The sequence below is a fragment of the Rattus norvegicus genome, chromosome 1 (assembly GCF_036323735.1).
Source record: "Rattus norvegicus strain BN/NHsdMcwi chromosome 1, GRCr8, whole genome shotgun sequence".
In the NCBI taxonomy this organism is placed as follows: Eukaryota; Metazoa; Chordata; class Mammalia; order Rodentia; family Muridae; genus Rattus; species Rattus norvegicus.
In genome coordinates this window covers 239,434,730-239,458,080 of record NC_086019.1, presented here as the reverse complement: position 1 = coordinate 239,458,080, position 23,351 = coordinate 239,434,730, and the positions used below count along the sequence as shown (strand labels likewise).

Here is a 23,351-nt window from a genome sequence, read left to right as displayed (position 1 = left end):
AAACAGATTTAAAAGCAAGAAGTGGCGTGATTCTGGTCTGCACATAGCTCGGAAGCAGAAACCGGAAACAGGGTGGCAGTTACAGACTCAGCCGTCCATCTAAGACAGAGAGGGCTACTGTGACAGGTAGCCATGCAGGATGCGTTTTTGTTCTAAGAACCAGATTTCAAAGAGAGGAATCACAGTCAGGGCTGGGGGTGATGGGCTCCACACAGGTGCAACGCAGAGGCCAGGGCGAAGTCTGGCGAAGTCTGGCGTTGCCCGAGCCTTGGTGATGGAAGTAGGCATGAGGGATGGCTTCAGCAGTGGAATGCACGGGCCTGGGATTTGGGCAACACCGTCTCTCGTTTACATGGTTCATCTTCGCACCTCAATAACCAGAGCATAACTTCTGCCAGTGTGTAGTTGTTTTTAGCTAGTGAGATTGAACTTGGTGTGTGTGTGTGTGTGTGTGTGTGTGTGTGTGTGTGTGTGTATAGCCCAATATGTGGTAAGTGTGTTATACATGAATACAACTAGAAGATTCCTATACCCTGTTTATTTAGACTCTTTATCAGATTCTGAAAGGCATTTCATATTTGTGATCTATATCATTAAAACCTGTGATTGTATTGCTTATCTTTTTATTTGGAGTATGTCGTCTGTAGCTTTAAAGCTGTGATTTATACAATCGTGCTTTGACTGATAAAGACTTTAAACACGTGTGAACCTGAGAAAACATTTACACTAACTTTGAACTTCTGTCCTTTCCTTGTAACACACCCTAGTGGTGGACACGCAGGGCTTCCTAAAAGGACAGAGCTTATTCGGTCCAGTGGAGAAGAGGCCTACCCATGCTTCTTGAGATTTATCTATTCGAAATTATTTTAGCATACCTTTTGTTAACAAGTTTTACAGCTTATATGTTTATAATTTAATTGTAAACCATTGATTAACGGTCTCATTTTATTGCACTGAGGGAAAGCTTACTAAAGTTTTATGTAAGACAAGGATGAATTTCCAAAGAACCTCTTAGGGCTAATCTCCCAAGTAAATGATGATCTCTGTTATTTAGGCTTTTTATACTTCCTTGGGGTCCTAGAAATGGTCTTGTGAGATTGCAGAATAGTTCAGCTATATAAAAAGAACTATATTGCTAATGTACGTTAAAATACATAAAGGGACTGGAAAGACAGTGTCAATTGATGGCCCAGAAAACAGAGGCTGCCTCTTGCAGTCTCACTACCTTGTTGGACTCTTGTTGGAGGTACACTCCAGTGTCCTTTAGAACCTGGAGGCCGCTGGGGCGCTGGCCAGCTCATTACCGCTATGCTGCCCCCTGGTGGTTGATACCTAAGCTCAAGGGCAGTCTCTTGGCAGCGTGATTCTGTGCTGTGCCGAGGCTTTGCATCCTGAGTAAGGATCTCAGCTGAGCTTCGGGTTTATTTGTCTTTGTTTTTCTAAAAAGAACTGTTATTTAGGAACTGTTTGTTTTTAAATACTGTTAAAAAGAGGCTCAGAGAAATAAGCGTTAGATGGTTTTGATTCCCAGATCTTAGAACGGAGGAGTCACTGACACTAGGAGAGAAGCCGGTGAGTGGTTGCTTATGTTTGGGAGCTGGTACACCTGCTTCCTGGAAGAGACCCAAGGCTGGTGTGGTGTAGGTGTGCAAAGGGAGAGATCTGCCCTTGCTTTCCCTGAAGTCCTCCACCCTTCGTCTGACCACGAAGCCTAGAGGAGGAGAGCCGAGCACAGAGGAAACCTAGTCGCAGTGCTTCCGTGGCCGCCGGTGCCCACAGCATGCCCCGAAGAGCAGTCCATTCAGAAGCCCCCTTAGAATGGACTCTGCTCTGAAAACAGTTTGAGCTTAACTGGCTGTCAAAGAAGCACTCTAAGTGTATTTGGGGAGAGATGCTTGAACTTGATTTCTCCTATCCGGGTCTGTGAGTTGTTGCTAATTTTAAATCCGGTATCAGTCCCCAAGGTCATGTTCTTTAAATGAGGTTCTCTGCCTGCATCCGTGGATCACGTTAAGTGTGGTTTGGTAGACTTTCCTCAGTGAAATGGAAGACTTTAAATTAACCAACTCGGAGGTATTTCTGTTCCTCAGTCCACTAGGGAAACTTACTTTGAACACATAGAATATAAAGGATTTTATATTAATTAGAGAACCATTCTCTGCCTGCCTGCATCACATTTTGACACGGGGTAGTCTTCAGCCATAAGACAGCTGCTTTGACTGTTGGTGGCAAATGTGCGGATTATGGCACCAGATTTCCAAAGTTCATAGATCGTTTACAGCCATACTTCACAGTCAAAACAATATATTTGAAGAAAAAAATTCTTTAAGAAGAGTAATTTATAAACCAAAATGTTTAATCTTAGAGGACATTCTGATATTGTGTGAGAGTGGGGAGGGATGTATTTGAAATCACCTTAGGGAATCCAGAGGGATTCTTACTGTGTGAACGATATATGTGTTAATTACCTGAACCATTATTTCCTGTTTATCTGGCACTAAAGGACGTACACTCACAGTTCTGCTTGTAGATGGCAGTAACAGACTGAGTGGGAATGTTTTGAGTCTGGTACGGAAGGGAGTCAAGGACAGGGCCTGCACGTTATGACTAGAGCGATGTGGAAGAAAACACAGCCAAGCTGAAAACAGGATGGACCATTTGTCTATCTTTTTGCTTCGCTCTCTTTCCCTAATGTGAAATAATAATGAAATATTATATGTTTTCAGCTGCCGTTTTGGGATGCTTGGTGTACCCTTTAGGTTTGGCAAATTGTGTCCCTTCTACTTCCCATTTTGTTGTTGGTGGTGGTTGTTGTTTTATGGGCTTTTTCCCCCTGAGACAAGGTCTAAGTATGTCGCTCCAGCTGTCCTGGAACTCACTATGCAGACCAGGACAGTCTCAAATTCAGAGATCAACCTGCCTCTGCCCACCAGGTACTGAGTGGTTTCTATGACTAGTTCTACACTGAAATCACTACACAGTTTTAAAAGATATCTCCTTTTTTTTTTCCTTTTTGTATTTTCTTGGGCAGTGTTATGTGAGAAAATTTTCCCGCAGGATTTAAAAGCCACAAACACATGCATGTGCACACACAAAGTCTGCTCACCACCAAAAGGGACCCAGTGGCAGCCCTAAGTAATTATTGCAGCCGAGTCCAGCTTGGGGTTGCTCACAGGAATCTGGGTGAGGGGTTCTTTCGGGGTCTCAGCATTATATGCACTTCAGAGCCCTCCCCTCTAGCAGCTGTCTGCTGCCCCTTCCAAGGTCAGCCTTCCCAGGACTGTGACGCTTACTCCCCAGGTCTCATAACTGCTCTCCTCCCGGATGCTCCTTGGAAGGCTGTTTGAGTGACTATATCCACTTAGAACACTTGGTTTTCTTTACTGTAGTACTGGGAACTGAAGTCAGGGCCTCACATATACCAGGCGAGCACTCTGCCTCTGGCAGTACACTACCCCTATATTCCCAACCCCCGTCAGTTTAAAAAATAAATAACCTAAGCCAGTTGACTTTCTTCCCCACAACCTTGGTTTACTTTTGAGGCAGACTAGAGCTACACACACATGCTTTTATGTTCAGCTAATAAAGCTCAATGCATAGAGATCTGAAAGAACGGAAAGGCCGAGAGTGAAGTGTGGTGGGAGTGGAGACACACTTTTGGCTGGATGGGATTTGCGCTGTGCACATCTGCTCCCTCGAGAGCTGCTGGAATTTGAAACATTAGTTATGTTCTATGTCCAGTGTCATTAGAATGAGTCCAAATCCAAGAATGACAGACTATCAGGCAGACAGTATAGGGAGGGACTGGGCAGAGGCCGCTGATGGGTTGAGTGAGAAGGGATTCTCTTCAGGCTTTGATAAGATCCCAAGGAAAACTGTAGTGGTGAATATTCGACAGCTAAGCAAGTTCCCATCAAAACCAGCAGGGGAGAGCTCCGTTCCATTCTGTAGCTGCCCAAGTGGACAGATGCTGCCCAAACTCGGCAGTAGGTAATGTAGGTCTCCTGGCTGGTTTCTCTCTGGAACAGCGGGGAGTATCTGCGCCTGGAGTCTTGTCATGCTTGGAGACTTAGGCCTTAGTTTTATCTTTGTTGGTGGATCGACTCTCTTCTCAGTACTATTTTTGGACTTGAGGGATTTGGGGTTCTGTTAGCAGAGTCTAGTTATGTCATCAAGCCCGTTTCCTACTTCTACAGAAGGCCGGTGTAGGAGGCATGTTTCCAACTTACAGTGCAGCCTTCGTATTTTAAAACAAGATACTTAGAAGAACAACAAAAGGGTTTTTTTTCTCTTCCAGACAAAAGTAAAATGTGCTTCTCAGAGAGAGTTAAAATACTGGGAGGAAAGAAGCAGAACATTATGTTATAATTCTGTTATCCCAAGACAAAAGGCACTAACAATGCCTTGACTTTGATTCCATGGTATTTATTATACATTTGTGTTAACAAAATTGATATTGTTTTGTAGCTGGTGTTCCCATCATAAAACTCTAAATATCACTATAAATCTAGAAATGTGGTACAATCTTTTCTAGGTACTTAGTCACCTGTGTAACAAATTTTTAATGTATTTCTAATTTTTGTAATAAATGATATCTTGGAATCTCTGATTGCTGAATATTTATGGAAATACACTTTTATGAAATGTCTGGGTTGGGGTAGACTTTGTTCATAGTATACAGCTGCATGACTGCTTTCTTGTCATTATATCCTATTAATTTTGCCAACCAAAAGTCACCTTCCCCTTGTACACTGAGGGCTGCTACATTTCAGTGTAGTTCAAGCATTCATGGGAACAAAGAGTTCAAAGGGGGAGACTATTTATTAGATAAACTGTAGGGCAGCCAAGAGAAAGAACACTCTGCAGATAGTGCAAAATCTAAGCACTAAACAGAATTAAATAAACAAGGTCAAGTGGAGACTGAGAGATGTCACCAAGTGTAAAACTTCTCAGAGCCAAAGTCTTAGTGGTCTGGCTAGACCAGAAGTCAGAGATGTGCCTTTTCTAAAGCAAGCCCCCCTTGAAGCTCCGTAAAGTAGGTCAGCACACACTTAGTGCTTTCATAAGGGATGGTTTTATTTCTGAACCAAAGCTGGATTGTGGAATTGTGAACACTGCGTGTAGTAGCAATTGAAAAGAAAGGCCAGTGTGAAGGTTATAGCATCAAAAGGAATCTTTAACACTCCCCCCTCAAACTATAGAAATAAATATATTGCTCCTTCAGCCTCTACATTGTTACTCTAACCTTTCATATATAATTTTATAAATTCTTATGTAAATTTACTCTTCAAGTGCTAAATAAGAAAATGTATAGCCTATTTGAGTTGCTCTGGAAAAAGCATTCAGCAGATTTCCAATTGAGTTAATGGAGAATTAAATAGTTCATTCATTGAAGAGGTCATTAGGTTCTTCTTGACATTTATGGAAAGTTCTAGTAGATTTGGAAACCTTTATCTGAAATTGAAGCTTTTGCAAATTGTTTGTTTGCTTCATAGTAAAATGACTTGAATTATTGATTTGTATTCCATTTTGTAATTAATCCCTAATTCTACTCTTTTAGGGGAGGTACTGTAAATGTTGTACTGTCGTAACAGTTTTTTGAGATAAGGTCTTGCTATGTAGCCCAGGCTGGTCCAAGGCTCACCATCCTCCTGCCTCAGACTCCTGAGTCCTGTCATAATGCTTTAATTTTTAAAACCCTGTGTCCTGAGTAATTCTGGTGGTAGGTTATTGTTAACACCAAAACTGTTTCATTTCTAGACACTATTCCAGGTGACAAGGCCATATAATAACTTCTTTTGAAGAAGTATAAATAAATAATCCTAAATTATTTATTTTGTGGTTTTGCCTGATTAAATCATCTATATATTTCCAGAATGACTGCCTTAGCTTATTTTCTTCCTTGAAGATCTGGCTTTCATAATTAACTATAAATTCATTATATGGTGTTGTGGCATATCATTGAAAGGCTTTTGCAATATTAAAGACTAAAGTATCTATTTTAAGATTTTGAGCCCAAATATTGTGTAGTTACTTTTCACTTGGTTAAAACCAAATAGAAAGTCCTATTGGGCTTCCATGCTGTAGAGAACATGTGGGTCTGCCTTTAATTAATTAGAACACCAGCCATTGCTTTGGACTCCATGCTCAAGTCTGGGAGACTGTTGACGGTCTGGTAGTAAGAATGCCCCACACAGACCCTGAGCTGAGCCTCTTATGTATAAAATTTTAGACCCATCACAATCTGACTGAACCTCATCTCTAAAAATTATAAATGAGAGTTCTTATGCCTCTCCTGTCTCTCACTATGCAATATTTCAAGAGGAAATGTTTATTTCATTTTCATTCTTGTTATTTCTTCCCTATTTAGTACAATACGTCCAATAAGCTAGGCCGCGTATTAGTTCAGCCTGGCTTCTCTAGGCGACGGTGGTTGTTGCCCATGCTAACCCGTCTTTTAGGCCAAGTCGTAGACATTTTGCCTGTCTTCATTTAGAAATGCTTCACTATATCTCTATTGAGTGAGCGAGACCAGGAAAAAACTGAGTTCCTCACTCCTGCATCTACAGCCAGGCCCTGGAGTCTCTGAACAAAGTCGTTAGCAGACACCAGATGAAAAGGTAAACCGCTGTGTAGCAGGTCCCCTCCTCTCCACAGCCGTGACTTTGCCCAGTTGCGTAGCTCCAGCATCCGTCCAGGAAAACAGCACGGAGTACCTGCTTTCGAGTGTCAAAGCTTGCTTAAGAATAAAGGTTCATTTCCTTGCAAAGCTGGAACAGTTTCTTCAGCCCTGTGTCAGCGAGATGGGACCTTAGGAAAGTCACCTAAAGTGACAGCTCCATAAACATTTATGCAGGGTTACTGTGCCCACTGGGCACTGGGAAAGAAGCTAGGGCATGATTTAAAGAATATGATGCTTTATGGAGAGACCCAAGGTCTTTATTCCTTGAGTGTAGCTGGAGATTCTCTAATGGTTGTAGCCCACATGAAGGTTGGTGAGGTACTTATTAGGCTTTTTTTTTTTTAAGTCAAAATAGCCTGGGAACAGGTAAAGGACTTGGTTAAGGCACTAGTCAGTGTTGGCTGCCTGACGTGCTTACTGTACTGAGCACCATCTGAGTGGTCTCCTACACAAATACACCAGACGGTTAGATTCTGTTGTATGTCGCATACGGTAGTGAGGAAGAATTTGGAAGATGTAGAAAGACTCTGGACATAGAAGACCTAGGAAAGGCTCTTACGCATTGTGAAGGAGAAGACAGGATTCAAGTCAGGGGAAGTATGGGGTGTGTGTTTAGGAGGGAGTGCTTTTGTGGTCCTCGCTAGCTACAGATTGGAAGATGCTGGCCGCCCTGTAACTTCTTTTGGAGAGTTCCTGTGGTTCTCAGAAATTGACCTTGCAGGATTCTTTTTCCTCTATTTAGCCCACGCTTGGTGTGTTTGCTATGCCAGAAAGATGTTTGGCTCTCTATCAGTGGTTCTCAACCTGTGTTTAGTAACCCATTTGGGGGTCAACCAACCCTTTGACAGGGGTCACCTAAGACCATCTGCACATCAGATATTTATATTACATTTCATAACAGGATCAGAATTACAATTCTGGAGTAGCTCTGAAAATAATTCATGCTGGGTAGTCACAACATGAAGAACTGTATTAAATGGCCACGGCGTTGGAAGGTTGAGAACCTCCGCTCTACATTCAATTGTCTCTTACAATTTGATTTGTTTCTGTCTTGAAGCTTGTCATCACTTAGTAAGAGAGTCTACATTCTCCACAGAGAGAAGTGATGAAAGTCTTAATCTTGGTGTAGTCTGTGGTTTGTGAGGGTTTCAAATGGTGGTACACTTCCTGTGGTGGCCAAGGAATGGGGGCGCGGGAGGATGAGGAATTTAGGGAAAGCCAGTGTCCTTTCCCTTTGGGCCTAAACTTGAAATTAAATTTTTTTTATTTAGCATTCTCATATAGATGTTGAGGGTTTCACTGGCAGTTACCTTAGATCTGCTGAGGAGTTTTTGAGGAGAGAAGCCTTGGGTCTCAGGCTTAGGAGACAGACTTCGCATCTCACCCAACTTGTGCAAGAACTCAAGGTTGATACACACACCTTGAGCTCTCTAGGCCATTCTCATTGCATTTGGGATTCCTTTGAAGTGACTATGTGCAGAAAGTCACATTTGACTCCTTTCTCCTGGAAAATGCTCATATTTTCCTTGACTGTTCAAGGTCGTTTAAAAGAGTTTTCAATGTTAGTGACATTATTGGGTTTATTTCCCATTAAATAGTCTGCCCAGTGCTAGGGATATTTGTGAAGATTTTGACCAGTTATTGATTCAGTGGCCTTTGAGCCCTGGGGACATAAAGTCTGTAGCTAAAGGCAGCTGACTTTGTAAGGCTCTTCTGGGAGCCTAGATGCTTAACAAGAAGAGTGTAGCCGAGGAGACAGCAGACCCGGAGCACTTGGGGGCACCTGGGCTGTGTCCTTAGGGTTGGTACTGCCATTGATGCTATTAAAATTGGGAGATTGGAAGAGTACATGCTGTTTTTCCTCATTCTAGAATCAAACTGGGGGTTCAGTGTGAGAGTAGTTGGAGAGAAGGGAACAGGAGTGGGGCAACTTAAAGAAGTCAATGTGAGAAGCCCCTCTTAAGTGTTTTCTCTACTTGGGAATGCCTCGGGGATTTAACATCCTAATGTGTACATAATGGGAGAGGACAGCATGCACTGAGTGTACTTGACTGAAGAACGATCCTTACTAGACACTATTACCTGGAAACATTCTTAGGGAAGCAATGGCACTAGTAATTTCCAGCTTGTAAACTTTTAGGTCAGCGGAAAGGTTTCTGTGGTTAACACAACAATAATCACTTCAGAAAGAATCCAGCCGGTTGAGTTTATTGTAGTGAGATAAAGTGAACAGAGGCTGTTGAATACTTTGATTAATAGCTTGAAAAGGGATCATCAGTAAGACGTGAGCACCAACAAACCCCTCTGAAAATCACTACTTACAGAGTGCGGCTGCTTCCTCTGCTCTCATATACAGACTCAGTCATTGACAGCAACCCTATGAAGGAAATATTTTGTGGTTACTATACCCATTTTAAAGATGAACAAGCTAAGCCCAAACAATGGGGCAAGCAGGGGAAATACTGGGACCAAAGCCATATTTCATAGCTATGTTATTTTTATATATGAAGTTGGGTCTTCTGCTTTAAGCTTTTCTTACCTTTCTAAAATGATTGTTATAAAAGTAGCATGCAGTCATTAAACAAACCAGCCACAGAATGGAACCCAGCACTCGGAACAGAGTATAGCTTAGCTGGTCTGTCTTCCCACTTGTTTTCTGCAGGGCTGTGCATTATCCAAGGACTGTGGTTGTATTTGTTTTGGATGTGTGCATAGGTAGACCCTGCTTTTGAGCCTTCCCTAGAGCATAGGCCTTTTATTGTTGTCACACCACTAGCTAAGTATTTTAATGAATACATACACTGGACTTAGAACCCCTCTATATACTCAACTTTGGGCAAGTCCACTGACTTATAGAGCTCATCTCTTTCATAAGTGAGAGGTGGATCAAATCCTCTTGGGGATCTTCAAAGGTGTCAAGGGACCGAGGGTGGAAAGATCAGCAGCGCCTTGGCCCTGGGCTCTGCCTGTGTCAACCCAATCAGCCTAAGCTTCTTCCACATTAGGGTTCAGACGTAGTTGAAAAAAGTGACTTCTTGGCAAAAATAAAAGTGTGCAAAACTATTGGACCAGGTGATCTTTCACTTAGCATATCTGTGATTTTCTTCTGTGATCCCTAAGTTGTCACATACTGTGCACATTTCAACGTTCCTCACCAGAGATTAATGGGTTAAACGGGTTTGCCAGATTCCCTCACTTCTGTAATAGAAGTGTGCTCGATACAAAGAGAATCAGTGGTCTCTGGAGATCAGTGTCCAGTGTCTGTTGTCTAAGTGCTCCCCTGGAGAGCCGTCCACTGCTCCTGACCTTACACATTTTCAGATCCAGTCTAATGATCTGTCACCCAGGGAAGACTGATTAACCAGGGAATGGTCAACGCTAGACACTAACCCCTACTGAAATGGCGTTTACCGGTGATTGCCCTTTCGTATTCATTATTCACGTTGAGCCTCTGCATTTTGAAGGAACTGATCTGGAAGTCCCATGGTCCTGACCTTTCTCTTTTGCTCCCACAGAAGGAAGAAACCTGTCCAGAAATGAGGCGACTTAATGTTCGGACACCATTGCATCAAGCGTTTTAAAACTGCCCTGACCATCTTGTCAAATGAGTCTCTGCTCATGAGACCCAACAAGATGAACCAGCCAAGGAGGGATGGTGTCTTGCCCTGTCGGAACAGTGACTGCTGACGTCTGAGAGCGAGCTGGGGGCGCCAAATGTTGTCTGCCAGTACCATGAAGGAAGTGGTTTACTGGTCACCCAAGAAGGTGGCAGACTGGCTGCTGGAGAATGCTATGCCAGAATACTGTGAACCTCTGGGGCATTTCACAGGCCAGGACCTAATCAACCTAACCCAAGAGGATTTCACAAAGCCTCCTCTGTGCCGAGTCTCCTCTGACAATGGGCAGCGGCTCTTAGACATGATAGAGACCCTGAAGATGGAGCACCATATCGAAGCGCACAAGAATGGCCACGCCAACGGACACCTCAGCATTGGCGTCGACATTCCCAACCCTGACGGCAGCTTCAGCATCAAGATTAAACCCAACGGAATGCCAAATGGCTTCAGGAAAGAGATGATCAAGATCCCCATGCCGGAACCCGAGCGCTCCCAGTACCCCATGGAGTGGGGCAAGACTTTGCTGGCCTTTCTTTACGCACTGTCCTGTTTTGTTCTCACTACAGTGATGATCTCGGTCGTCCATGAACGAGTGCCTCCTAAGGAGGTACAGCCTCCGCTACCGGACACGTTTTTTGACCATTTTAACCGGGTGCAGTGGGCGTTTTCTATTTGCGAAATTAACGGCATGATCCTTGTAGGACTCTGGTTATTTCAGTGGCTGCTCTTAAAATACAAGTAAGTAGAGGAAACATCCCCGAGATCCAGCCAGGAAGGGTTTGCATTGAGGGAGCCAGTCATTATTTGGAAATGAAATGTACCAAGTGTCGAAATCAGAGCTTAGTAATTCCCTTTCCTTTCCATGTTGAGTAACACACCCCCGGGACTAACTGACACTCCTGCAGCTTTGGGAGAATGCTGTGTTTGCTGCCTGTTCGGTACAAGATTGCCCAGAGTTAAGACCATGAGCAGTGATGGTTTGTTTTCAAGCGGTAGGAAAGAGAACAGTTAGACATCCTCAGAGAGTGCAGGCTGTTGAGCAGCAGAGGGGCAAACACCTACGTAGTCTTGAAGGGTGTTTACTCAGGTGAATTGTGACCCGCCTCCCACCCCTGTCAGACCCAGAACCTCAATAAGTACTCAGTTTATGACATGTGGAGTTCAGACAGCTATTCTGCAATGGCTTTGGTTGGGGAAAACTGGTATCTTGTTTAAGCATGTAGCGTGGTGCAGAATCAATATGATTCCGTCTTATAGGATGTGCGGATAAGTACCTATATTTAGTTATAGTTGGTTCCAATGGGATTTTCAAGTCCCGAGCTCAAACCAAAGTCTAAAGGAAACTAAAGCAAACTATTTACTCAGGCACACCTCTTCCCTTCCTTTAATTAACTGCCTTTGTTGGTGGTGTCTGGTTTTCTTCTGGGTGGAGCTTCTTGTGGTATCCCTGCATGCTGTTGAAATGACCGTTTCTCCCTCTCCACTGGAGATGGGAGCCTTAGTGGGAGGTACCACTGTGCCCTGACCCTGCCCAAGCTTACTGTCATCACCCCTTGGGCAATGTCACCAAATCCACATAGTGAAAAGGGCCATCCCTGGGACCGAGGCCAGAGCCAGGGCTGAATTGCCACTGGAACTGCCACTCTGTGTCTGCAACTGATGATGGGGTCACTGGGTTTCTGAGTTTCCCTCTGGTAGACTGAGTTGCCTGAGACAAAGTGTGGCTGGCTATTAAAGGAGTCGTATTCTAAGAAAACAAAATGCAGGTGGAGTGTTCCTGTTGCATTTTTCTGACTGTTTTCCTGGTGTTGGATAAACTCTCTCAGTTTCTGAAGTCATGTGTCTGCAAGCAGAAAGGGTAGGAGCCTGCTGGCTTTACCAAGGAGACCATCTTCCCTCTGATAATTCACCGACATAGCAGCGATGCGTTTATTTGGATCTGGTTTGACAATTTTATAAGTTAAGCAGAAGTGTTAATAGAATTGATAGGCTATGCTACCTTTGAGTTGTTGAGGAAAAAAAGAAAAAGAAAAAAAGTTTTGTGGCTGCCCCTGCTGCTGCTGCTTTGGTTTTAAGAGTAATTGGCTTCAGAAATAGTGCTGTTTGGAATTCCTTACATGCATGCCGTTGACTGACACATTTTAGTCCTGTTTTTCCCTTAGGAACATTTTAACCTTTCCCCCTTAAGAGCTCATTGAAAATATTTCCCACGCTGCTCAAATTAAGCCTCCTATGTTTCTTTTCCTTAAAATTTGCTTGGTTTTTGTGAGTTTACCTTTTGTTGTTTTCGTAAAAATTCGTACACACAGGCAGTTTCACTGCCCCAGAATAAAATTCAGTAAGTCAGACTGAGTCTTTTGCAGAATTGAGATGGTTTATGATTTCAGTCTTGCTCTGAGGTGACTTTCAAATCACAGGACGGATTTCTTTTAAATGGTTTCTTTTTCTAGCCGGGGATTTTCACAAAATGTGTTTCTCCTTAGACTTTCTAATTTGGTATTCTCCTGTTACTTCTTGCCAACACTGTAGTAGTTTATTTATTTGTTTATTTAAATTCTCCAACCGCAGTCAGTCAGCTTGAGTGCCTTCCACAAAGCTAATTCAGAGCAGGCTCCGACCTGGCCCTGCTCTAGCTGTGGCTTCTCATGCTAGGTGACTTAGGTGAACCCTTTCATCTCAGGAGCCTTGTTCCTCTCCCAGCAAATAGCAGCTTCCCAGACACGGCTTCTGTTGTCCTAGAAAACTTTTTAAACTGGCCTTGGCATTGCTGGGTAAGGCCCTGTGATGGAATTTGATTAGTCGGGTAATTTTATGCATCCTGTTTAGGTCTCTGTAAGGCCCTCACTCCAGCTTCTTCCTCTGGAAGCAGATCGTTGCCCTAAGTGTCCCCAACCCTGACTGTGTCCCTTCCCTGTGTATGTGGCACTCCAGGCATGGGGGAGGGGGGCAGGGGGGGCGGGGCTAGGCATGGGTGGGGCAGGGCTGGGGAGGCACTGATAGTAGGAAGTATATGGGGATGATTCTCATCCCTGGCTCTCATCAGGAAGACTAAAGCTTTTGTGTTATTACATTGACACAACAACTCAACACCCACCCCGTTTCTAGTTAATTGGCTATTGCCGTGCAACACTTTTATTTCTGCACCATTTTTGAAAACATGGAACCTTCAGGTTGTGGAATGTTCTCCCTAACTTTCCTTGTTTCTGTGTTTGACTCTTGCGAGTTTGACGCCCCCACCCCCCTCTGGCGTCCACCAACCAGACAGTTTACTGCAAACCATTTAATTCAGCGCCTCAGAATCAAAGCTGTTTGACTGGTATTGAGTTCCCAATAAAGCCCACATTTCCCGCAAATGATTCTGACTTTAAGAGTCCTGGAGTCCTTTAAAAGCCAGCCTATTCCTTCTTCCTTTGTACTTTCTATCTTTAGAGAAAAGATACAGTCGTCCAGGATGATGTACTAATTGAAAAGTGAGACCAGTGGTCTTTCGGCCAACATCCACCACCAACAAGCCCTTTTGAACTAGACTTTTGGGGTTCTGAACACCTTGGTTCTGATTTTGTGACATTCAGGTCTGTCTATTGTATACAGTTGTCCTTCACTGTGAAAGTAGGTTCTGAACTTTTTGGTTTTTAAAATTGTAAATAATGTTGTCTCCCCATTTAGAATTGGACTTTCAAGCCTCTGACTAGGAAAGTTTCCCGGGAAATCTCTGCCTTTGTGTCAGACTTCACTGCAAACCAGGTACCCCTTGTTTTAAGAAAGCACCATAAAGAGCATTCTGAGGCCTGGGACTCTCTGTGTATGGCTCTCCGCTAACACGGAGGTACTCCTGCATGTCCCCTGCAGCCCTACTCTGTGAGGACATTGAAAACCTTGACAGAGAAAGCAGCACTGTATTTTCCAAGTCAGCGTCTCTTATTAGGCTGAGTGTAGGACTAAGTGTGTGATCTGGGCGCCTCAGACTCTCCTTGACCCAAACCAGATTTGTGAGCAAAGTTTCCTAATGTTCTCTGTCTCCAGCAGCACCCCTCACCCCTGTCTCTAGAAACGTAGAACAAACTCATTTGGCATTGTCTAAATGACTTCTATCAATTCTAATTTCGTCATTTCTATTTTTAGGCATGTCTTCTCTTTTCATTTCTAATTGGGAATCTACACTGTGGAATCAGATGAAGAAACAACTTCTTGTCATAGAGGCTCAGGGCGCTACACGATAGAGTTTAAGTCTAACCTGTTTTACCGCTGCTCCTCCAGTTCTCTGTAAACACCTGAGCTCAGATCACTTTGCATTCTGTCAGTCTTATGTCTCTCTCTCTCTCCTTTTTAATTTCCTTAAAGGAGAAAAGGATGCCGTGTCCCTCACTCCCATTTGTGTCCCAGTGCCTGTGACAGAGCCATGTGTTCATTTTAAATCCATCCCTTCGTTCAGCCTGAAGTCAATGAGCAACCGCCTGTCTGCAAGCAATGCTGGGCCCTGGGGAGCGCTGATCAGAGAGCTCTAGTGAGTGATGAGTCTAGGCAGAGTGAGGCAGGAGGTCAGCAAGCTGAGGCTATGCCAACAGCTAGTACAGGGACCTAGGGACCGTGAGTCAGCATGAGGGTTGAGGGAGGGTTGGAAATAGGTCCGAAGTGTTATTTTCAGATTGGGTAATTATGAAAGGCCACTGGTGAGAGAGGAGTTTAGTAGACACTGGAGTCAAATGAAAGACAATACCAAGTAGGTATTTGGGAAAGAATGTTCCAGATAGGAGACATAGCAAATGTATGAGGTTGGGTTTTATTTCTCTGGCTCAGTTGAGCCCCCAAAGTATTTGTATTGGCTCAGTAAGCTGGGGGAGAGCTGTGACAGACTCTAGTGAGGAACGGACAGGGCCTCAAATGGAACCAGTAGAGTGTGTAAGCCACCGGTGTGTAATGCTATGAGCACACTTATACTTTGGAAGAATTACGTAGGGTTAGCAAAATGAAATGCTCGGGTAGGGTACTTAACAACCAAGCCTTAAAGCTGGAGTTTAGATCTCAAAACCCATATAGTGGAAGGAGAATAGTGATTCCCTCCTGACTTACACACACACACACACACACACACACACACACACACACACACACACCAAATTAATACTCTAAACTTTTTTTAAAAAAATGATATGGCTACTTTGTAGGTAATAGGATAGAAAGAGTTAAGTCCAGAGAATTGTCTGAGACACCAATTGCCACCATGAACCAAGCTGGTTTGTTACACTGTTTCTCATACAAAGCTTTGAGTCTGACCATGAAACCCTGGTTTTAATATGTGACTTACAGAGGGAGATTCCACTAATTCAGGGATTCTCGCAACTGTTGATGAACAGATTTCCTTTGGAACAAAGTCAAGCAGCCTATATCCTGTTCTGTGTTTAGTTATAGTTTGGGGGCCAGTCCTTCCCCTAAGAAGAATAAAGTAAGTCATTTGGGTGAGGGACATTGTCTAAGTGTGAATTGACTATACCTGGTAGTGACCCATTGGTAGTGTAAATATTTGAAGCAAAAGAAAAAGAGTGTTGGATTGCAGGGTGGACTCAAAAGAGCTCAGTGGTGGAGATGTTTGGTGGTGAGGAGAGCATTACATCATAATGAGCTGCAGACTCACAGTGGGATGGGTTGCTACATGGAAATGATCACTGGATGAATTCTATGAAACCTGATCCCAAAGAGGGAATAAGGGAAATGTTTGCACAGATCCTGCTTTTGGATATTGGCATTTAAAAGTATCCCCACACGTGGAGTTCCCAGTGTTGCTCTCTAGGCGGATTCTCACAGTGCTAGGATGGGTTTTAGTGTTTAACAACTTTGTATGTATGCGGTGGTCAGAGATCTCTTTAGAAAAAACAAGTTTGGGGTTCTTGGGTTTTTATGTATAAGTGTTTGCCTGCGTGCATATATGTGTGCCATGTGTGTACCTGGTGCCTGAGTACTCATTCCTAGACCTGGATTTGTGGTTCTGAGTTGCCACTTGGAAACTAGAAACCAAAACTTAGGTTCTTTGCAAGAGCAGAAGTTTTCTTAACTTCTTAACACTGGACCTTTCTTCTCTTTCTATCTCAATTTTAATAGTATGCATGTGTGCCTGTACGTGTGCCTGTGTGTGTGTGCCTGTGTGTGTGTGCCTGTGTGTGCGTGTGTGTGTGTGCGCGCGCGCGTGTGTGTGTAGGAGTTTGGGAGAAGACTAGACAGTTGGAGCTGGTAACAGATAAGCACCTCTTCTACTACTGAGCTACACTACCTCACATTTCAGTCTCCAAACAATGTTTGGGGAGTCGCTTATCCCGCATCCCACTATACCAAACACTCACTGCAAATGTATTTTCTTAGCACATACAGTGGCATTATTTGGATAAATAGAATAAAAACAGATGAGCTCAGTGTTTTTGTAATAACACAGTGCTTTTCATCTGGAAGGCATTTGAATGTGCCGCCAGGAAGTTCTTGCCAGTCCTTAAAGCTGTCATGTCGTGTCTGCTTCCTGTACACTGTAGCAGGTGTACTTAGCTGGGTCGTAGCTGCTGCTGTCTTGTAAGTCAGAACCACCATTTTGGAACAAATGTCCCTATTCTGCAGTCCTAAGACTCCACCAAAGCTGTGAAGAAACACCATGGCAACTCTTATGTGGGAAAGGATTTAATTTGAGGCTGGCTTACAGTTTCAAGGTTTAAGTCTATCGTTGTCATGCAAGAAGCATGATGGCTTGCAGGCAGACACAGTGCTGGAGAAGGAGCTGGGAGTTCTACATCTTGGTCTGTAAGCAGGAGACTGCGTACCACCATCCCCACCATGACACACTCCGACAAGGCCACACCTCCTCCAAGGCCACACCTCCTAATAGTGCCACCTTTTATAGGCCAAGCATTCAAACACATGGGTGTATGGGAGCCATTTCTATTTAAACGACCACCCCTCAGGCCTGTCCAACTTGGTTCTCTGATTTTCTGGTTTTTTGACCAAGTTTGTGGGCTCCTTTGTGTTGTTGCTGTTGCTTACTTTTGATGCTGACCCATCATCTCTCTAGGCTCAGGACTGAGTTTCTTAACCACTCTCCTGGGGACCTATCTTCCCAGGTCACGTGAACCCCAGCTTCTTGTACTCTTGCGTGGCCTCCTCTCTTTTGCTAGGAATGTCATGAGACAAACTCTGGGAGCAGACTCAGTCCCACATGGTCTTACCTGGGCTCACCTCTTTTTTTTCCATTTTAGATTCTATTACCTACGTAGTCCAGGCCATAGGAATTGAATAGAAACTAGATTTCCCAGGATAACCTTTAAATTAATTAATCTTAGCGACTTGACTGTTATTCTGTGTTAGCCTTTTAAGAGTCAAGTTAAGATTTTATTTGTAACACTAAATCCAACATAAGGGGTGATCTTGTGTGTAGTCAGGTTAATAATGGTAAGTGATACTTTTTTCATATGCCCTCTTAAATTCATATGTTAGAACTTAATCCCCAAAATGTATGTTAATGGTCTTTTTGGAAGTGGAGCCTTTAAGAGGTAACTGGGACTGAGTCAGGGGGTGGACTCCCACCTCTCTTTAAGCAGAGAGGCCCTGGCTAGCTAACCTGTTCTGCTTTTCTTTGTGATCTCCAACATAGAAGCAACGTAGCAAGGAACTCCTTACTAGGTGCTGATAGCAGCACAAAGATATCAGACGTTTTAGCAGCTAGAGAGACTCTAGGCAGACTCCTGAGCAAATAAACTAAATAATCTTACCTTGGTGCCATACATATACATACATAATTACACATGCACACGCACACACACATACAAACTCCTACCTAGTTGTTTTCTCACCTACAAGATGAGAATGGCGATAGTTTTAATCCCATATTGTTTATGATGCTGAGCAGAAATAAATCTCCAGCATCCCATAAAGTCCTCTGTACTCAGGCTGGTACTCGTCCCAAATCCTTCTTAGGAAAGAGCTCTATCCTTCCCAGTTTTCAACCCAAACATCTTGAGTTTTCTTCCTTGATATTGATTTTTATCAACTAGTCTGTAAATCTGAGTTTTCTCACTGCCTCTGTCACTCCCGCTGTGACCTCTGTCACTAGAGCCTCCACTGATCTATTTCCCTTGGGTCAATCAACAGTCAGTGTTTGCAACTCTGACAGTGCATCGGCATCATGTCTCTTCTGCCTCGGGTATCACTGAAGCCACTGTCTATATAGTGACCCAATGGTTCTGCTAAAGCCAATGGTTCCTTTACAGACAACAATGGCCCTGTAAACTTGATTCACCATTTTTTGTTTGTTTTTTGGTTTTGGTTTTGGCTTTTGGAGACAGGATTTCACTGTGTAGCCCTGGCTGTCCTGGAACTCACTCTGTAGATCCCCACCTGCCTCTGCATTCCAAGTACTAGGATTAAAGGGGTGCAGCACCCCCACCCTGCTACTTCCTAACCGCCTAACAGGTCAGCAAGTGGTTAGGCGCACTGGCCGCTGGAATCTTCTTCCAGCTAGCCCTGGGTTTTATGGGGATTCTTTGATTCCCTGCTGGCCCAGTTGATACTTAAACCCTCCATACCTTAAAGTCTCTTCCTGAGGGGTAAAATATTGATCGTTGCTAAATAAGGATGCAGATACCAAAGGTGTGAAATTTCTTTAAGTTGGATTTTTAAAAATTGAGAAGGCATTACACAAACATAGATGCATTCTGAGCTGGGAGCTTGGGTTTCTGGATTCATGCCACCATCTTCCCTGGGGAGATGCCCAAATGCTAGGTGAGTTCTAAATGTCCTGTAGGAGAGCCTTGCCCTCTCATCCCTTGGACTAGCCTTTCCTTTGAATGTTCCCCGCAGCATCCCTGAGTGTAAGGCCGGGAGGCCTTCTGGTGCCCTGGAGATTCGAAGGCCCTAATGAATGCAGAAAGCTCTGTGTTAGGGATGAGAGGGGAAGGGGAGGAGAGAGGTGGCAGAAGTCAGTCTCTGATCACTAGTGATTTTCAGACCAGTTGGAATGGAGCCATCTCGGCAGACATCGTAAATGAAAATGTGAATGGGGAAAAAAAGCCAGAGATGTAGGGTGGGGAGCAGTGAGCATCTGTGCAGATTAATTCCGGCAGATAAATGAAAGGGCTTACAGGGCAATGTGTGTGGACGGAAATGGGGAAGGGCTGTTAGGAGTGAGAGAGGAAGCTCCAAATGGTCCTCTGGTGCTGGTGCCTCTGCTGACTGAGCTGATCTCACCAATGCTAGAAACACATTATTTTGCTTTCATTGGGGTTATGAATGGGTTGTTAATGCTGTGAAGAAGTTTAAAAAAAATAAAATAAAGACAGGATAAAGAAAAACAGAGCTTCCTTAGAGGTGGTCAGCTCTCAACTGAATAGCTATGGCAGGTTAAATGGTAGGCATCAGAAAAGTTAGAATACGACATGACAGTCCAGGCAGAGAGACATTGGCACAGAGGTCCTAACTACAGTAGCAGGCAGTGGTCAAAGAACTTTGGGTAATAAAGTACAAGTTTAGAGATTTTCTTTGAAGGGTGGGAGTGGGGCTAGGTGGGCAATGGTGGGCAGAGGTAAGGAAGATCTAAGGCTGTGTGGTCCTAGTGGAGGAGGGAAGTATATGCAGAATTCAGGTGACAGCCACTTGATGGTTTCAAAGAAGGTGATCGTGAGTGGGTTTTAGGCTAATCTTGTAAACACTACAAGCTAGATTCTTATCAGCAATGGTTTATGTCCTCTTTCTGGAGGCTGAGAAGTCCAAGACGTCTTCCAATTTTCCCTGGATCTCTAGCTGTTCTTCAAAACCATGTTCTCTTCACGTGGAGGAAGAATGCCAGCCACCACTCTTTGGACACTTATCTCATTCCTGCGGGAGCCAGTCTCAGGACGTCATTACTGGATTTTAGCGGGAATTTGAGAGTCCCACAAACACTGAGACCGTAGAGAGACAAGAGTTACACTGAGGACAGATTGAGACCCAAAATAATCACTGGAAATTTGGATGAGGTGGAGGATTAAGGAAGAGAAGACGTAAGAATGATTAATTAAACAGATTGTGACACATTTATTGTTTGAAGCCTTCATGAAACTACTAGATTCCCAGTGTTTTAGTAGTTACTGTGGTATACAGTGTCTTAGTGAGGGTTTCTGTTGCTATGAAGAAACACTGTGACCAAAAAGCAAGTTGGGGAGGAAAGGGTTTATTTATTTGGCTTACACATCCATATTGCTGTTCACCATCTAAGGAAGTCAGGACAGGAACTCAAACAGGGTAGGAACCTGAAGGTCTGTGTGGATGCAGAGTCTTTAGAGGCTTGCTTCTCATGTCTTGCTCAACTTGCTTTCTTATAGCACCCAGAACCACCAGCCCAGGGATGGCACCACCCACAGTAGGCTGACCCCTCCACATCATTAACGAGTTAAGAAAATACATTACAGCCAGATCTTATGGCGGCCTTTTCTCGAGAGTCCCGCCATTCTGGTTTCTCAGTCAAGTAGACCAGCCAGCAGATAAGGAGATTATCAAAGTGCTGTATAGAGTTCTAGTCCATAGAAAATACCATGCAAAACATACTGAAGATTTTGAATTAAGGTTCAAATCTAACTAAAGTATAACAGAATCTCAACTCGCCTGTGGGTGCTCAAGTGGGGTTTCTCCTGCAGTGTTCAGCATCGTTTCCCTAATTATTTCGTCTTGTGGAATTATACTTCAGTTTACACTCCACGAGACTCAGTTTCCCTTGTGGGAAATAAGAATTGTAGCCATGCATTACTGGAATAATGCATTTTAAGAAATAAATGGGGTTGGAGAAATTGGGTTGGAGAAATGACTCAGAGGTAAAGAGCACAGGCCGCTCTTCCCATGGTTGGAGTTTGGTTCTCAGCACCCACAGCAGCTGACTCAGAACCACCTGTGAGCTGGTTCCAGCACTGCACCAGGCTCTGTAGGCAGTGGGCACACGTGTTGTGCATTTATGTATATGCAGGTGCTCAAACATACAAAACGAAGTAGATGGTACAAGGCTTAAAGGCATGAAGGAGAAATTTGGCAACATTCTCCACTTTTTCCTAAGCATGTTTTGACCTCATATAAATGGTAAGCTAAAATAAATATTATGATACCCCATTCTTAGTTCTGTTCTGCAGCCTTTGCACTTATTGCTAGCCTGTTTGTCTACTAAGAAAGAAGCAAATTTTATAGGACATTTGTGGAATGTCCTATAAAAGGTCACCAAGAAAATCTTTGCTAAAGGTAAAGCTAGCACATGGTTGGTCCTGCTGTGGTTCGGTGATGGGACCCTGTGGACTGCGTGCTCGACTCTCTGAGCAGCGAGTTGAGCTACATAGGAACCTTGAGCTCTGCCCACCACGGTTCCCCTGACTCTGCATCATGTTGCCACCTTCCTCCTTGCTGCGAATCTGATGCTTGCTCCACTGTTTTGTGTATGGATGTATTTGTTTCTAAAAGCCAAGTGCTTCCAGAAAGCAGTGGGTGATTATGTCTACATCCAAGAAATGGGTTAGAAACAAATGGGGAAAGTATGAAATAGTGCTAAATCTGGGGGGGGGGGTCAGAATGGTCATTATCTATAATGTCTTTACATGTTTTAGTTTTTAAGAGCTTGGGAAATAGAGTAGCTTAATTCTGAGCCAGCCAGCAGTGTGTGGGCTGGTGCTTGTCCACCAGCTCAGTACCTTAGTGATGGAGGGTAAGGGTCAGCAGTCGGAAGCCACTGTTAACTACACAGGGCTCTGTGGCCTGGGAAACATGAAGCCGCGTTTGCAGGGCCGAGGGATGGAGTTAAGTGCATACCATCCAAAATGTTTTTGTGCTGATAGACTTCTTCAGGCAGCCCAACTTCTACTCTAAGCCAAGAATCGTGTGTGTCCTGTTGCTATTTAATCATGGAAAGACACAACTTGTGGAGCCAAAACACTTTCCAGTATTAATCAAGCTTTCCAGTCTCTTCATTTCTTTGGCCATTTTCTTTTAGATTTTTAGACCTTTGTACTAAGTGCCAGAGACAGTCTAATACCGGTGCATGCAGCCTGGTTATGGAATCACACAGTCAGATTCTAAGTCCTGTTTCCTTTTTAAATTAGGCATGTTACAAAGTTCAGTAGCAGCCTGGGGCCATGACTCAGTGAAACAGTACTTGCCTGTATTCAAGGCCCCGAACTCAACTTCCTACACCCGAAGCCCGGCCCCCACCCAGCTTTATAAGTCATCTATCTGCACTGGAAACACCGTGCTTTCCCAGCAAGTCTGAATTGTATGTAAAATATTAACACTTGTACTCGTATTTTCTTATAAGCAAATTTGATAGGCACAGTGTTCCCAGGGTGGGCAGAAATGAGTGTGATATGCAAAATAGTAAGGACCAATACTTACCTATTCACAGATATTATCTGCGGGATGATAGTTACTGCAGTGCGAGCAGATTGAATGCGGACTTTGAACATGACAGACATACTTCTGGGCCTTTGATGAGCACCTGGGATTTGGGGAATCATATCCTTATATCCGGCATCTAACTTCTTGTTAGCATTTGCTTAATCTCTAGTAATTCTAGTAAAAGAATTTTCTAGGATTCTTTTTCTTTTTAAAACAATTATTTTTTATTATGATTACATCGTTTCCTCCTTTCCTCTCCCTCCTCCCATCCCTTTCATATGCTCCTCCTCTGTTTTCTTTCAGACTCATGGTCTCTTTTGTTATCAATTGTTGTTACCTACATATGTATAGACATATATATTCCAAAATACATAAACACAACTGCTCAATCTGTATAATGTTACTATAAAATGTTAGTTTTCAGGACTGACCATTTGGTATTGGATTAACTAATTGGTGTGCTTGTTGGGGAGGAAAACTGTATCTCCCTCCCTCAGCATTTCTTAGTTACCAGGAACCTTTGTGTAAGGTGAGGCTTCGTGGTCTTTTCCCGTCCCCCTTTGTGTCTATTGGTGTCATCCCTGTCCAGCTCACATCTAGGCAGTCATGTAGGTGTGACTTGAGACATTCTAAAGCGACACCATGAACTCTTACCGTCTGCTTCTGCTTTCACGGTG

At 43.7% G+C, this 23,351-nt stretch overlaps 1 protein-coding gene across 43 annotated transcripts in view; it reads left to right on the top strand.

Annotated features, from left to right (window-relative positions):
* Positions 1–23,351, top strand: part of Sgms1 (sphingomyelin synthase 1) — a 271,205-nt gene that overhangs the window by 223,115 nt on the left and 24,739 nt on the right. For 37 of the 43 annotated variants that reach the window (XM_063265797.1, XM_063265725.1, XM_063265790.1 and 34 more), the window contains one exon: positions 10,198–11,037. In XM_063265797.1, coding sequence (XP_063121867.1) covers positions 10,397–11,037 — 641 coding nt within the window. In that variant the 5' untranslated portion in view covers positions 10,198–10,396. Of the gene's footprint in view, positions 1–10,197; positions 13,872–13,965; positions 14,044–14,640; positions 19,623–22,382; positions 22,548–23,351 lie in introns of those variants that run through there. The other 6 variants (XR_010053998.1, XR_010053999.1, XR_010054001.1 and 3 more) reach the window with 4 other exon arrangements.